Source organism: Garra rufa, chromosome 19 (assembly GCF_049309525.1).
Source record: "Garra rufa chromosome 19, GarRuf1.0, whole genome shotgun sequence".
NCBI lineage: Eukaryota > Metazoa > Chordata > Actinopteri > Cypriniformes > Cyprinidae > Garra > Garra rufa.
Window position 1 is genome coordinate 29,279,932 of NC_133379.1, and position 17,670 is coordinate 29,297,601.

General features: G+C 37.0%; 1 protein-coding gene across 1 annotated transcript; it reads right to left on the minus strand.

Annotated features, from left to right (window-relative positions):
- Positions 1-2,330: 2,330 nt before the first annotated feature.
- Positions 2,331-16,471, minus strand: smarcb1b (SWI/SNF related BAF chromatin remodeling complex subunit B1b). The gene is made up of 9 exons (XM_073824614.1): positions 16,388-16,471; positions 14,411-14,526; positions 14,163-14,318; positions 13,462-13,599; positions 12,011-12,138; positions 9,989-10,155; positions 9,647-9,837; positions 2,867-2,998; positions 2,331-2,768 (listed from the first exon to the last, which is right to left on the minus strand). The coding sequence occupies exons 1-9, from the start codon at positions 16,469-16,471 to the stop codon at positions 2,729-2,731; spliced, it is 1,152 nt and encodes a 383-aa protein (XP_073680715.1). The 3' UTR covers positions 2,331-2,728.
- Positions 16,472-17,670: the final 1,199 nt, after the last annotated feature.

A 17,670-nucleotide genomic window follows, 5' to 3' on the forward strand; every position in this document is an offset into this window, starting at 1 on the left:
CTGCATTCACAGTGCTGTAGACTGAATAATAGATCACAGGTGGGTTCAGAAGTTAGATTTCTGACTCTTTTTGGGTAAATCACGTTTAAAGTGAGAACCACTGTGCCCTACTCACTCTGAAGTGCACTTGAAGTGAAGAGTGCAGGGAAAACTGTCTCACTTGTGTTGAATATGAATCTTATCTTGATAACCTAAGAGCAAAAACATACATAACATAAAAAATCAGATGTTAAGATACAACGAAATGTTAAAACTAAGCCAATATTTTCTTTTCGTCCTTAGCATGTAAACAATATTTCACGCTGGGTTCAGATAGGTTCAGATACTAGATAAATGCCAAACAGAATACTTACCTAAACACGCGACTTTAAAATTGATTTTTCGCGCCACTTGAAACTTCACCTTAGCGCCTAGAAGGTCTGTTTCTGAGTGAGTTCGTTTGCTTACGTTTTTTTGGAAATTTCAAGTAGCTTTCTCGAAGAAAGTAAGTTCCACTTACTGATATCTGCCATACCTGCATCCACAGTGCTGTAGACTGAATAATAGATCACAGAAGTGGGTTCAGAAGTTAGATTTCTGACTCTTTTTGGGTAAATCACGTTTAAAGTGAGAACCACTGTGCCCTACTCACTCTGAAGTGCACTTGAAGTGAAGAGTGTAGGGAAAACTGTCTCACTTAACCTAAGGGCAACAACGTACATAACATAAAAAATCAGCTGTTAAGAAACAACGAAATATTAAAACTAAGCCAATATTTTATTTTCGTCCTTAACATGTAAACGTAAACGATATTTCACTTTGGGTTCAAATAGGTTTAGATACTAGATAGCTTGCCAAACAGAATAATTACCTCAGGGTTTAAAATCACGCCACTTTAAAATGGATTTTTCGCGCCACTTGAAACTTCACCTTTGCGCCTAGAAGCTCTGTTTCTGAGGGAGTTCGTTTGCTTACGTTTCTTCGGAAATGTCGAGTAGCTTTCTCGAAGAAAGTAAGTTCCGCCTACTGTCATCTCGGCTTTAAACTCTCAAGATAATATTTGTCAAAGCTGCAGTGCACTTAACAGAAAAAAAAAAACATTTCTTTAAAACTGTTGAGTTTACTTAGCGCCGCGGCCCGCGCGTTTTTATTAGTTTGTTTACTGACAGAACATTAAGCGAACTGTTATTAAGTGTGACTAATGCAGAGTATGTGTAATCCTTTTCATTGTGTTTTCCAAGCCTAGTAAGTTACTTAAGTAGCCTATTTTAACAGTGTTTCCTTTTTATAGGCTAGTTTATCCGCATATAAAATTGTCACAAAGATTCTTGTACTTTGTTTTTAGTGGTAGAATGCAAGAAACGCATTATAAGGGAAAGGAAACGTGACACCAGTATGATTAATTTACTTTCTATTTATTTTATTCACCTTATTTTTCCATTAGAGTGGACGTGGTCATTTGTAAATTATACAAATGAAAAATAAGGTGGATACTCAGATAGCACACGTACCTCTGCAAAATTGTCTGTTAAAGATCACTTGATCTGGAAAGCATCTGCTGTGTACAAACATCTGACAGATGTCTGTAAGATGTCAGTTTTACATGCATTCTAAATCATAAACCATCTTAAAGACATCTAATAGATGTCTATTTGACATCTGACAGAGAATGTCTATACTACACTAAAAAAATACACCTTCCAGATGTCAAATAGACGTCTCCATGATGTACGTGTGCTATCAGGGATAGCTACTAAATATGCAGTGAACAAAGAATAATTAGAATAAGTAGTCTATTTAATGTGTTCTGTGCTTGCTTGTAAAGTATATCAAGACAAACTTCTTTCATCACGCGCTGCCTTTCAGGAGTCCTCGGATGTCCTTTTAGCGAACAATAGAATGTCAGTACAACAAATGTCAAGGGGTTTGTTAGTCTACTGTACTTCCATTACTTTTTATAGAACCACCAATTGCATGTGCTCTGATAGATTGGCACAGGATTATGGGAGTGCGTAATCTATCACAGGCATCGGCTAATGAGGGCTTTCTAGGTTTTGACTGAACTACGTCCAGTTTCCATACACATTAAAGACACATCTCACATTTCAAATGAATGCTTTGGAAACTGAAGCAAGTGGTTCATTGTGCATGACGTATGTGGTTAGGAGAACAGATTTTAGGCCCAGCTGATGAGCTAATGCACTGGACGAGACCGCAAACGAACATTCAAACATAAACGACTTCTGAAACAGATATTAAAAACATTTTTAAGCATACTAAAATAAACCAATTTTAATTTATAGTTCGCACAGCTTTTAAGTACAGAGAAGAAAAATAAAGAACAACAGGCATACAATTTACCATTGTCTTTATTTTAAAAAAAGCAAGTCAAGTTCATAGTTCGCATTAGCACCTTTAAAGAAAAACACAAACGTTCTCAACATCCTGTTCTTACAACCAGACTATACAGATGTCTCTATAACTAGAGACCAGAGAAACGGCAATGACAGGCATTCTAATAAGATGTCCAAACAGCTCCCATGAGCACTGTAAATCCTGGCTGATGCCAGATCAGAGTTTAAAGGCCTGGTATTAAGAAAGTGTGTAATGCTGTGTGGGTTGAGGAGGTCAGAAGGCTGAAGGAATGTTATCTAGAGCTGCGTGGATCTGTGCAAAGGCCTCCAGCAACCCTGAGGCCCTTTGAGAGACTGCGAGCTTATTGAGTGGCAGGATCAATAATGTCCTGTTTTTACCAGGCAGGGGCGGTGTTGGCAAGTCGTCGCATACGCCTGCAAAATAAAAAAAGCAATATTGTTCATGCGTAATACTAACAGTAATAAATAGGGAATTAAATAGGGAATAAAATATAAACATGCACAAATCTCACCTCGTGTTTCTGTCCTGATCTCTGATTTTCTTCTCCATCTCTGCATCTGTCAGGGTCTCCAGAAGAGGGCACCACTGGTCGGCATCACCTGTGTTCCTGATGGCAATCTCCACCGTTGGTAATGGGTTCTCACTACAGAAAACGAGCCATATGGAGTCAGAAGTGGACAGTGTCACTCAAACACCATGGAAGTCCAATGATGCTTCATTGATGACCACTGAGGCACAAAGGTGATGAATGATATCTAAAATATCTTAAACATTTGTTATTTTTTTTAAATAAACACACAATTAACTTTTAACCTTCAGTTACAAATCAAAGCCATGCTGTGGCAGCACATGCAGGGGTCAAACAGAACAGTCACTAAACCACCATCTGTTCTGATATCACTAGGTTTATGCTATTGCTGTAATTTTTATATTAAAAACTGCATTATAGATTAGCAACTTATCCTTATACACAACCAAGTCCTGCAAAGAATTAAAAAAAATAAGAAAGGATGAAAGTACTCAGCTTCCCAGGGAATGAAACGTGGGGGTAAGAGGGAGAGAAGATCAAGAAATTTTGAAGTATATTGACCTGAAATCAGACCTATTGGAACAGACAGTGGGAGAAGCAAACAATTAGAAGGTTATAGCAAAGCAAAAACAAGAAGCAATGAAGTTAATCACAAAGAATGAAACAAATCTTAAAGGAGTAGTTCACTTTCAGAACAAAAAATTACAGATAATGTACTCACCCCCTTGTCATCCAAAATGTTCATGTCTTTTTTTCGTCAGTCGTAATGAAATCTTTAAAGTGCCCCTATTATGCCATTTTAAAGGTAGTTAATATTGTTGTAATAGTCTCTTAAAACAGGTTTACATGTATGCAAGTTCAAAAAACACTTTAGTTTTCTCCAAAATTAGATTTATTTTTACCCCGTTTCTAAATGATTCGTAAACGACTCGTGTGAAGCAGTTCGAAGAATCAGTCTCTCTAAACCCCTCCTTTCCGTGAGCCCTCACTGCTGTGATTGGTCAGATGGTGCAGTCCTTTTGGATTGGTCTACCGCTACAGCGCAAAACGAAACGCCCATTGGCATAACTGAATGACAGCTGCGGAGACCTGTTAATGCATAGAAAAGATAGCCTCGATTTTACCCTATCAATTCGAGCCGGAGTCTGACGATGAAACGGTTGAAGTGTCACATCGACAACTGTTTTGCAAGCACGACCGGAGCAGGACGTTTCTCAGTGGGTGTCATATGTTAACTGTGGACAGTGTTTGCAATTTGCTTTTGTAAGCGAACCGGGCACACCTCTACGTTGTGAACTTCAACACTGTACAATCCATAACACTGCGTTAAGCCATCGTTTATCATTATCATTACTTAAACTAATAAGGCAGACAGACAGTCAAGCTGCATCAATCACAAGACTTTTTAGACTACATTGCACTCACAGCTGAACAACAGAACTACAGAAACGCAAGTTAGCCGGTTACCAAGACATGTGCGGGGTTGTTACACACCATAACGTACACAAAGACGTATTTTGAACGATCGCTAGAAAATACAATCATCAATTATTAATCATACTTACAGGTAGAAGTTCAGAGGAGCAAGCCGGTCCAAATAAACTGGGCACTGATCCATTTTTTAAAACCAAGCGTTTGGTGAATCTCGCGTTGTAACGTTACTCCCCAAGATTAGAAAAGCAGTCATCAGTAAAATGACGCGAACACAACACAAGATTGGCATTGGACTGCTGAGGTGTTGAAAAAATTAATGTTAACCACTGATAGTTTCATCTTTTGGAAGGGCATATAAAACAAATTCACTCTCACAGGCTGTCACAGCGCAGGGCGTCTTCTTGACATGATGTAATCCACGTGAAAATGGTAGGCCTGCTGTTTGTGGGTGGGCAAGTTGTTCGCGAAATTGAATGTGGGCGGACATTACGCAAATGTGTAGCTCGTGACGTGTGGCCGTTACAGAAAAAAGATTCGAATTGCTGACGACTCGTTTAGGCGAATGTGAGCCGACTCTTTTTTTTGATAGACAAAAACTTTATTTATAGTGCACTGTCGGCGTCACAACTTTGCAGATAGTTTATGTTCACATACAGCTACATGACACACTACATGAAATATCATATTTGAAAAGGCATAATAGGGGCACTTTAAGAAAAACATTTCAGGATTGCTCTCCATATAATGGACTTCTATGGTGCCCCCGAGTTTGAACTTCCAAAATGCAGTTTAAATGCAGCTTCAAAGGGCTCTAAATGATCCCAGCCGAGGAAGAAGGGTCTTATCTAGTGAAATGATTATTTTCTAAAAACATTTACAATTTATATACTTTTTAATCTCAAACACTCATCTAGTCGAGCTAGACAAAACATGCATTTGAGGTTAAAAAGTATATAAATTGTAATTTTTTTTTTAAATAACCCGTAGTTTTGCTAGATAAGACCCTTCTTTCCTGTGATCGTTTAGAGCCCTTTGAAGCTGCATTTTGGAAGTTCAAACTCAGGGGCACCATAAACGTCCATTTATATGGAGAGAAATCCTGAAATGTTTTATTTAAAAAACATAATTTCCTTACGACTGAAGAAAGAAGGACATTTTGGATGACAAGGGGGTGAGAACATTATCTGTAAAATTGTGTTCTGAAAATGAACTACTCCTTTAAGAGTTCTAACTGAACCACAAAGCAAATGATGTGCCATTTTCACCTTTAAAGGTTGTATCAGCGATTTCTAGCCTGAAACATAAAGTGTCAATTTCAGCTGACCTTTCTTCACGATCCGCTCGCTGCCTGCCCCATAAATTGTCTGTGAAAAAAACGCGTCTCTCTGGTCAGCCTAGGGTCCGAGATATGCCAAAAAAAACAATCGGCACTACCAACCTTTCCACAGATAAACAAACAGTGTTCCAACCAATCAGCGTCAGGGGTTTGGTGTTGTGGACTTTCGCTCCGCCTCCCTCACATCCCTGCACCAGTAGGAAAGTCCACAACACCAAACCCCTGACGCTGATTGGTTGGAACACTGTTTGTTTATGTGTGGAAAGGTTGGTAGTGCCGATTGTTTTTTTGGCATATCTCGGACCCTAGGCTGACCAGAGAGACGCGGTTTTTTCACAGACAATTTATGGGGCAGGCAGCGAGCGGATCGTGAAGAAAGGTCAGCTGAATTTGACACTTTATGTTTCAGGCTAGAAATCGCTGATACAACCTTTAATCTACTGACGATGTAATGCTAACTGGGTATGCCCCATAAATCCTGACTATTAAAAGGCAAAAGTAGGATTGCAAGCCATGCAAGAGAAAGCAACTGATTATGAAACTTTATGGAGGGAAAAAAAAAACTCAACTTATGACCCGTTGAGGAAAGAAACATTAAACTACTTCAAGGCACAATAAAGGGAAGTCATAATGCTTGAACGGTTGTCTGCTTGCTGTTGGACAAATAAATGAGATTGTAAAGAACCAGTGTATGGGCCAGACCGCATTAAAGATGGTCTCAATTTAGTGGCATAAACAAGACATGCCATGTGTGTTTGGGTGTATATGACCACATAATAAACAGTAATGGAAATTCCATTTGATACGACCTTATAATAACACAGTAAATCATACATTAAAATAGACTCGGCCCGCTGACATCTCTACAGACACAGGATACAGATACAGGACAAACAAAACAAGTACATCACAAACAAATACACATATTAACATAGATATCACATGCAAGAACACCAACATGTCCATGAGAGACAAACACTACTGTTCAAAAATGTGGAGTTGGGTCAGAGTTTCAAAGCAACTCAATTATTATTATTACTACTTTCAAAACTGTTTAATAATGTGACCCTGGACCACAAAATCATAAGGGTCAATTTTTTGAAATTAAGATTTATACATCATCTGAAAGCTGAATAAATAAGCTTAAGATGTATGTTAGGATGGGCCAATATTTAGCCGAGATACCACTATTTGAAAATCTGGAATCTGAAAAAATCTTCATAGAGAAAATCGCCTTTAAAGTGGTCCAAAGGAAGTTCTTAGAAATGCATATTACTAATCAAAAAGTAAGTATTGATATATTTACGATTTACGAAATTTACAAAATATCTTCACGTAACATAACCTTTACTTAATACCCTAATAATTTTTTGCCATAAAAGAAACATTGATCATTTTTACTCATGCAATGCATGTTTGGCTATTGCCACAAATATACCCATGCTACTTAAGACTACTTAAGGTTTTGTAGTCCAGGGTCACAAATATGAAACCTCGGTTTTTCAGCAACTAAGAAAAGACCATATCGCTTCTTTTCGCTCCACTTGTTTTTTGCTGCTATGAGTTAAATCCATCCTGAACACATAACCCATAAGCATCTGTCTCACTCGTTAGTGAGTTTTTGTGGCAAGCAGAAAAAAATCCAGCCTACACTCAAAAAGTTGAATCATTGTAAAGGAATGTATAGTTTCATATTTTTTCAATTCATCTGGTGTGAATAGGTTTTTGGTCTGTTTACAAAATACCTACTTATTATTGGGTAAATTCAGAGTCAATATTACAGGCTAGGGAAATAATTCATTCTCTGCCTTATGACAGTGAGGTAGCGGTATCTATAAATACTAAAAAACAAATCGCCTCTCAACAGTGAGCCACAGAAAGACAAACCACAGCGAGTCTTCCTTTACGCCCACTGTACTGTTTATAAATGAGTTTGGAGATCATGTCAGCATGTATAAATCATTGCAAGCAGCGATTTTGAAAACAAGAAACTGTCCTAAACTGACTCCACAGAGTTTTGGAGGGGACTTTGCATCAAAGACCCTGCAACTTCTTTATTTATGGACTTCTCATTAAGGGGTAGTTCACCAAAAAATTGTGTCATTAATTACCCAACCTCATGTCATTCCAAACATCTAAGACCTTTGTTCATCTTTGAAACACAAATTAAGAATATTTTTGATGAAATCAAGAATAGAAAAAAAACACATGTTGAATAAGGTTGTTATTTTTGTTTTCTTTGTGCACAAAAAGTACTGTCATTGCTTCATAAAATTACGTGGAACTATTGATGTCACATGGACTATTTTAACAATGTCCTTACTACCTTTCTGGGTCTTGAACGTCGTAGTACTGTTGTTGTCTAGGCAGGGTGAGAAAGCTTTCAGATTTAAATAAAATTATCTTAATTTGTGTTCTAAAGATGAATGGATGACATGAGGGTGAGTAATTAATGACAGAAGTTTAATTTTTAGGCAAACTATTACTTTAAAATGGACTGTTAGAGCATCCTGTAATGAAAAGCCCAAGGCACATGGATTTTCTATCAAAAGTTTTGCCTTGTGTATATGAGAAAGCAAAAGTGAGAAACTTGAAATTGGACTCAAACTGATGTTTGAGAATTAACCCACTGGCCAGGGCTCTAGACTAACTTTTTGCACTGGTTGCACTGGTGCGCCTAACTTTTTTTCTTAGGTGCACCAGCACAAAAGTTAGGTGCACCCAAATTTTCAACCGCATCACATTTTACACCGTAGTTTTACAAGTTCACTTTTTTTTTACTTTTTTATTTTATTTATTTTTTAATCCCTGTCCATATAGGCAATATTGACTTGTAAATGATTAACTAACAATCTGGTAAATATAAAGTTATTTATTTGAAGCATATTTTTTTCCCAGTACTTTACCCTACTTTGTGTAATAACGAAAACATTTCAGTGAAAAAATAAGTCCAAAACTCTCTATTTTAACATTTTGAACAATAGGGCTCTACAATTTTTTTTTTTTTAATTCTTGTTTTAATTTTTCTCATAATCAAATGAAAGCATAAACATTTATTTATTTTTAATCAAATGAAAAATAAACCTTTTTAATTTTTGGCAAACATATATATGATTTATAAATAGGAATATATAAACACCTACATTATACTGTACAAAAGTAATACAGGACTAATATTGTTCTGTTTCATGTTAAACCGTACTTTTATTTTGACAGATTGCCGTGAAGTTTGTGTGTACAGTATGATACGATGCTTTCTCAAATGAAACGGTAAAAGTGACACAGTAGGTTTGGAGATTGAGTTTATCTGTTCATGTAAGATGCAAATGCCAAAAATTAGCGGGAGCGTCACGCGTGCTTCAGTAGCCTATACACGTGTAGTTAAAAAAAAATACACGTCTCCACCATTAATACATAGAGGCAAACGGAACATGCAGGATTCATTTTAAACGGTCTTTTTGCCTTTCAGTTTTCATAGACACTAGTGACTAGTCCATATCGCGATTTGAATTAAGTCACAGACCAACTTTTGATTTATCAATCCAGAAATCAACGTATTACGTGTCATTCCGCGCCATAGTAAATTCGGTTTTTATGAATGGAGTCCGTGATCCAGTCCGTGTTTTTGCGGAGGAGGCATTGTAAACGCTTGACAATGTAGAGACATCCTGACTGCATCACATGCATTTTCAAACGTACACACACGTACAGGAATATCTGGACCACGGCCAATCAGAGGGGGCGCGGGATCTGTCCTTATTCTCTGATTGGTTTAGACCACGATATGGGTCTAATGTGTGTCTGTTGTTGAGCAACAGGGAGACTTTGTGACGGAGTTTCGTTTTTTTTCCCCTCGAACGGCTGGTCGCACCGGTGCAACCTTTGATTTTTTTTTAGTCGCACCATTGAGAAATTAGGTCGCACGTGCGACCAAATTGGTCGCACTCTAGAGCCCTGCTGGCCATTACTGGAAGTGCCTGTGTGTTGCCCACCTGAAGGCGTACGTCCTCTGGTGCCAGCTGAGCTGTCCGCGGATGCTGTAGGCGATGGTGGTGACAAACTCTCCTCCAAGGCCCAGCTCAGAGCAGAGCTTCAAAGCGAACGTTTCTGGCGAGTTCTCCTTCTCTGACATGTCCCATTCAAACTGGTCCACCAGAGAGATGTTCCCAACGTGAATGTTTAGCTGAAAGCACAATGCCGGTCAGCAATGGAACTAACCACATGCATTATGACTCGACCATTTTCCAGACACATAATAACCAGCCCTTCAAATAAATCAATCCAAAATGACATAAATCAACCCTTCTTTGCTTTTGGATACCATTTCAACACACCTTAATGATGACTCTCTGGTCCGTCTGCTCATCTAGAATACTGTCGGTAGGGTAGGACTCGATCTGCTGTCTAATAGCAGAAGCGATGGCAGGGACGAAGGTAAGAGGATTCAAGTCCAGGTCATCACACAGGATCTCAGCAAACATCTCTGGAGTCATCAGTTTCTCTGGAGACACCAAAGCAGAGAGAGTAACACTTCTAGCATAAATGTGACCCTGGACCACAAAACCAGTCACAGGGGTTAATTTTTAGATTTTTTGATTTATACAGTCGTGGCCAAAAGTTGAGAATTACATAAATATTGGAAATTGGAAAAGTTGCTGCTTAAGTTTTTATAATAGCAATTTGCATATACTTCAGACTGTTATGAAGAGTGATCAGATGAATTGCATAGCCTTCTTTGCCTTGAAAATAAATAAATTTAAAACTTAATCCCGAAAAAAACTTTCCACTGCATTATTAAGAAGGCTTCAGGGCGTCCAAGAAAGTCCAGTAAGCGCCAGGATCGTCTCCTAAAGAGGATTCAGCTGTGGGATCGGAGTGCCACCAGTGCAGAGCTTGCTCAGGAATGGCAGCAGGCAGGTGTGAGCGCATCTGCACGCACAGTGAGGCCAAGACTTTTGGAAGATGGCCTGGTGTCAAGAAGGGCAGCAAAGAAGCCACTTCTCTCCAAAAAAAACATCAGGGACAGATTGATCTTCTGCAAAAAGTATGGCGAATGGACTGCTGAGGACTGGGGCAAAGTCATATTCTCCGATGAAGCCTCTTTCCGATTGTTTGGGGCATCTGGAAAAAGGCTTGTCCGGAGAAGAAAAGGTGAGCGCTACCATTAGTCCTGTGTCATGCCAACAGTAAAGCATCCTGAGACCATTCATGTGTGGGGTTGCTTCTCATCCAAAGGAGTGGGCTCACTCACAATTTTGCCCAAAAACACAGCCATGAATAAAGAATGGTACCAAAACACCCTCCAACAGCAACTTCTTCCAACAATCCAACAACAGTTTGGTGAAGAACAATGCATTTTCCAGCACGATGGAAACAACTGAAACAAAGATCTAAAAGCAGTTGAGCAGCAAACTTTGTGAAAACTAGTATTTGTGTCATTCTCAAAACTTTTGGCCATGACTGTACATAATCTGAAAGTTGAATAAATAAGCTTTCCATTGACATATGGTTGGTAAGAATAGGATAATATTTGGTCAAGATACAACTATTTGAATTTCTGGAATCTGACAAGTACACAAAAATCAAAATATTGAGAAAATTGCCTTTAAAGTTCTTTTTACTAATCAAAAATTAAGTTTTGATATATTTACAGTAGGAAATTTACAAAATATATTCATGGGACAAGATCTTTACTTAATATCCTAACGATTTTTGGCATAAAAGAAATTTTGACCCAAAACAATGTATTGTTGGCTATTGTTACAAATATACCGATGCTATTTATGACTGCTTTTGTGGTCCAGAGTCACAAATGTGTTTAGTATGAACGCATCTTGTATGTTTTTGCTTTTCTTACGCCGTTTAAAATCTGGGGTTGGTAAGATTTTTTTGGACAGTAAATATTGTTTTAAAAAATTCTGTTTCAAATGAATGCTATTCTACTTTCTATTAATCAAAGAATTCTGAAATGTTTCTTGAGCACCAAATCAGCATATTAGAATGATTTCTGAAATATCAGGTGACATTGAAGACTGGAGTAATGGTTTAGGAAAAAAGCTTTTCATTATTAAAGTAAATTTTGCATTTATTTTAGTATAAATATTTTTGCATCTTACTGTGATGACTATTTGGTGAAATATTATGCTTAATTTTCATGAAAATAAAATGAAGCATTAAGTCTTTCGGGGGTTATATAAAATAAAATAGGATTTATGGCTTTGTGAATGTATCATTTCTTATTTTTTCTGCCTACATGAGTGCTATGGGTCAATGTGTTTGAGCGCTACCAGGCCACAATGTCTAGAGTTTTCCAAAATACCTCAAGTAAACGACAAATCAATTTCTTTCCACCTTACCATTCATGTTCCAGGTGAAAGCATCTCTGAGCTTCTGCCCATCAATCTCCATGTCCAGGCGGATAGGCACCAGGACCTCTGCCTGGGAAGCATTTTCGTGGATGACTGCAGGGTCGTGGTCATCGAAACTATGCATTGAAGAAAAGCAGAGACCCATAAACACACACTATCGTTAATTAGCACCATGTGGACAACATGTGCTGTTAAACTCCACATTCTGAACAACAGCCTTCATGATTTCCTTCATGTCCTGCCCTTTTCTGACACAACAAATACCCCAATATTTAACAACCTACATATGTGATTATGTGAGGGATTTAAAATGCTTGTTTTGTAAGTAATGTCACCAGAACGAAGTTGTTTTGAACACACTGAAGCAGTGCTTGAAACCAACAGCTGGTTGGCGGCATTCCAGTCTGAACTGTTTCATTAAAGTCAATCACTGACATTTACTAAAGCCTACAGAAGGGAATGCTGACAGTATTGCAAGGAGCATTACATCCAACTAAATATCCCAGAAGGACGTCCACTTGGCATAAGATGATGTAGGGTCAGCTGAGGACCTGAAACCACAAACACATCTGGCTAATTTTTGTTTGTCCTACAAATGGGGACTTTCTAAGCATTTGGATCATCATCAGGTTATCTTCACGTGTGGGAGGTCAGGAAGAAGAAACTTCAAGTCAAGTCAGCATGTCCAGAGACAAATAAGCCTATCAAGTGTATTTGCTTTTCATAACATAATCAGAAGAGATTCTGTCAGTGATAAACAACATAACCTGAAATAACATCTTCGCAAAAACAACTCAAGAGTTTTGGACTATTACTTCATCTGCTGACCCAAAACAACCCAGTCATGGGAAGTATTTAGCGGAAATGTGGTTTTGCTCCTTAATAAACATCCTCTGGTTTGGTATTGCCCTGATAACAATCAACTGTTGTAATCAACCATGGCCTAAATGTTTATCCAGAGTTTTACATTTCTTAATTACATTCAGATTGAGTAACAGAAGGATGATTGTTGACAGGTCTAATCTAAGAAATGTTTAAAGACCCGTCAAATGAGTTTGATGAGCTCATTTTCTTTTCTACGGAAATATTTCATACGAAAGCAGAAGAGGGGAATTTTCAATTTAGTAGCATCATAATAGACAAAATTATGCCAGAAAGAGAACAGCAGCTCAAAGAAATTGTTAAATAAAGTTGTTATTTTTGTTTTCTTTGCACACAAAAAGTATTCTCGTAGCTTCATAACATTAAGGTTGAACCAACGATGTCACATGGACTATTTATCAATGTCCATACTTCCTTTCTAGGCCTTGAAAGTGTCAGTTGCATTGCTGTCTATGTAGGGTCAGAAAACTCCCTGATTTCATCAAAAATATCGTAATTTGTGTTCTGAAGATAACTCGTTCTGGGAGAACTTGTCAAACTGTCGTTACTCATCTCACCATAATGGAAAGGTCCTTTTCTTGTCACGACCCATTCGGTTTCTGTTGATAGTGGTGGAACAAGGCACTGCGTCCAGGTGGTGGGAGCTGTTGGGCAAGGTGGGCACCCATTGACTGTTCCTCTTCGCTTTTTGCTCCCTAAGTTCAGATACAGAGTTACAACAACATAAAATCCGAAGATCATTTTTTCTTAGGGTACATAGTACACAAAAAGCTTCACACTGGCAAATCCAGCCCCCAAACAATTTATATAGATCAAGAAATTGTATAGAATACATTGCTCAAAAATGTATATAAAAAAAAGTCCAATTTCCATTCACAAAATGGATTATGCCAAAAATCATTAGGATATTAATTAAACATCATGTTCTGTGAAGATATTTTGTAAATTTCCTACAGTAAATATATCAAAGCCTAATTTTTGATTAGGAATATGCATTGCTAAGAACTTCATTTGGACAACTTTAAAGGCAAATTTCTCAAAATTTTTTGCACCCTCAGATTCCAGATTTTCAAATAGTTGTAACTCTGCCAAATATTGTCCAATCCTAACAAACCATACAACACTGGAAGGCTTATTTATTCAGCTTCCAGATGATGTATAAATCTTAATTTACAAAATTTGACCCTTATGACAGGTCTTGTGGTCCAGGGTCATAAAAACAACCTCCTGTACATACAAAAACCACCAGACTCCTTACCTGAGGTATGCCGGAGGCTCTGTGCTGATGGACACTGCCTTGTATTTCTCATCATTCCCCTCAAAGATCTCCTCACATTCAGACGCCTTCAGCAGGGTCACACTGGTGGCTAAATTTGTGCAACCGTGATCTAACACAAAAAGAACACTCCACAAACTGCTGTCCAGAAGCAGGACTAGGAGACTATGAGGTAGGGGCTGCGTATATGTGCTTTCTGGACCTAAGAGCAAATAAGGGAAAGGAATCACTTACCGTGTGATGATGCTACAATTTTTTTCCTTTCCTCTACAGATGCAAGACGTCTCCACAGTGATGGGTACCGCTTATAAAGAGAGCCTCTGAACATGCGCAGGTAGTTTCCAACCTAAAAAGCAAAACAAAAATTTTACAAGATACCACAGGCAAAACTGTTTTGTTACTGTTTATTACACTTTATGTATGTATGTATATAAATCTATCCATTTGTATCAATTTCAATACATGTTTATAAAGAGCGTTTTCTCAAGGTGAGTTTTTCTCCTGATTTAAGCCACAAATCTTTACTTTAATAGCACAAAGTTTTTGAACAGTAACATTTTAATGTTTTTTAAAGAAGTCTCTTCTGCTCACCAAGCCTGCATTTATTTGATCCAAAATACAGCAAAACATTTTTTTTTACTATTTAAAATAATTTTTCTATTTGAATATCTTTTAAAATGTAAAATCTATTCCTGTAAATTTCAAAGCTGATTTTTTAGCATATTATAATTATGTTGAAAACAGCTGAGTGGAATTTTTTTTAGGTTACTTTGATGATTAGAAAGTTAAAAAGAACAGCATTTATCTGAAATATAGAAATCTTTTGTAACATTATAAATGTCTTTATCAAAAAGAAAAAGAAAATTATACTGACTCTAAGCTTTTAAATGGTATAGTGCAAATGTTAAAAAAGCTTTTTATTACAGATAAATGCTGATCTTTACAATTTGATAATATTAATAAAAAATGTTTCCTGAACGGTAAATCGGCATATTAGGATGCTTTCTAAAGGATCATGTGACAGAAGACTGGAGTAATGATGTTGAAAATGTAGCTTTGATCACAGGAATAAATTACATTTTAAAATATATTCAAATAGAAAAAAGTTATTTTGAATACTAAAAATATTTCAAAGTTTTACTGTTTTGCTGTACTTTGGATCAAATAAATGCAGGTTTAGTGAGCAAAAGACACTTTAAACAACATTAAAAATCTTACTGTTCAAAAACTTTTGACTGGTAGTGTACATACAGCAAACTTTCCAGTTTTATTCCCGTCTATACTTTAACATTTTATTCATATATTATTTAACTGGTTTATGTAAGATTGTATTCCTAAAAACTGGATTTGTTCTGATAGTATTAGGCTATTACTAGTATTTTCTGATATGGCATAATAAAAAAAACATTATTGTGATTATAAAATCAAACAAATTTTGAACCTGGCTTTATCTAAAGTTCTGCAAATGTATGCAAATTAGAGCATTTTTTTTTTATCAGATAATGCACCATTTGCATATTAAAACAAATTTCAGAGAACTTGTAATACAAAAACTTAAACTTTTTACAGTTTGCCTGTGGCGCTTAATATTTAAGACAAAAGTGTTTTTAATCATCTACTCACTATCATAGTGTTCAAAACTAGTATGATTTTTTTTTTTTTTTTTTTTGTATGATGTTAGGGATAATGATCTCGGTCACCATTCACTTTCAGTGTGAAACCAGATGCAATGACACTGGATGGAGGAAGCTGTCAGTCCCCAACAAGCAACATCTCCTTTTGTGTTACAATGACAGAAAGAATATCATAACGGTTTGTAACAACACGAGGACAGATAAATAATGACAGAAATGTTATTATCTGTTTAAACTATCCATTTAACATATTTATGCTGACTTTAAATGACAAACTCCTACTACGTTATCTACCAACTTCTTTGGCCCTAATATATAAATGCACTTTAAATCGGACTTTTATAGATCAGATAAACAAGTGCGTCACTTTACAGAGGAACAGGGATGATTGAAACCTACATCCATCATTTAATCATTCATTTATTACGTCGATATGGAGATAACAGCATCTTTTAACAGGCAACAACCAACAAAGAGAAGTCGAAGATGATGTTTTAGTGTTAACATGATGGCTACATGAACGCATATCAGATGTAAACATACACATAATCCTCTGAGAGACAGAAAACGTACCTCTGAACCTATCATGTAAAAATCCCCATCTTGCTCGAGTTGAAATTTTATTGGTTTTTGTCCAAATGTTTTACTCAACGCCATCTTTGCGAACACAATGAGCGACAACGCGCATGCGTAGAAAGAAAGCGGCGAAGCGGGCAAAGCTCCTGCAGTGGGGCGCCACGCTGCAGGCGTGCAGTAATGCCTGTGGTGGGAGGGCACCTCACGGGGTATGTTACAATATAGAAATCCCAATAAAAACAGTTGTAATAACTTTAGAATAAGTGGGCTAGTATATTTGCTGTATAATTTATGCACAATTTACATTACAGTCATTATTAGTTTGCCGTTACTTGCGCCATAAGGCTAAATTTAAAGTGATAGTTCATCCCCCAAAAAACTGTCATTAATTACTCACCCTCATGTCGTTCAAAACCTGTAAAACCTTCGAAACACTTAGATATTTTTGATTAAATCCAAGAGCTTTCTGACCTTGCATAGACAGCAATGCAACTGACACATTCCAGGTCTAGAAAAGTAGTAAGGACATCTTTAAAATAGTCCATATGACATTAGTGGTTCAACCGTAATCTTAATACACTAAAGGACATAAATAAACATTTAATTTGGATCCAAGATATACAGATGGGAGACGTTTCTTAGGATAATGAGAACTAGATTTAAGTGCGAGCCAAAACATAAAGCTGAGAGAAAGGCCAATCAGTATTACACTGCTAAAAATATTTACTTCATTGAGAGACAATTAAATCAGCATTAGCCATTAATCCCACCAGGGCTTCACTAATGAACATCTTGCATGAGATCCCTAAACTAAAGCCAAATTATTTAAATTTATTTGCTGCATGTGTGAATATGGTAATCAGATTGAAAAGTTTTGGGGTAAATGTGCTTGCCATTAAAGGGTACAGACATAAAAACAGACCTTTTAAAATGGTAATCAGATGTGACATCTCCATTAGAAAGAAAAAAATTAGTTCATTCTACATTCTTGTGGTGTTATTTCCTAAAAAGGTGTTGAAACCTGAAACATGGCCCTGAAAGCAAACATGCCCCTGATAGATAGAAGCTGGCACTGATCTAAACCATTAACACAGGCCACAGCCTGAACTCGCTTCATTAACGCAAACACATATTTTCATTAAACATGCTGCATTAAACTTCACATTATCCTTTGGCTTGGAACATTAATAATCGGCCATTACCAATAAAATTCACAGTGAAATACTCCTCCTGAAGCAGTTTAATTACATTCTTTGGTGTCCTTTGGGGGGATAAATATG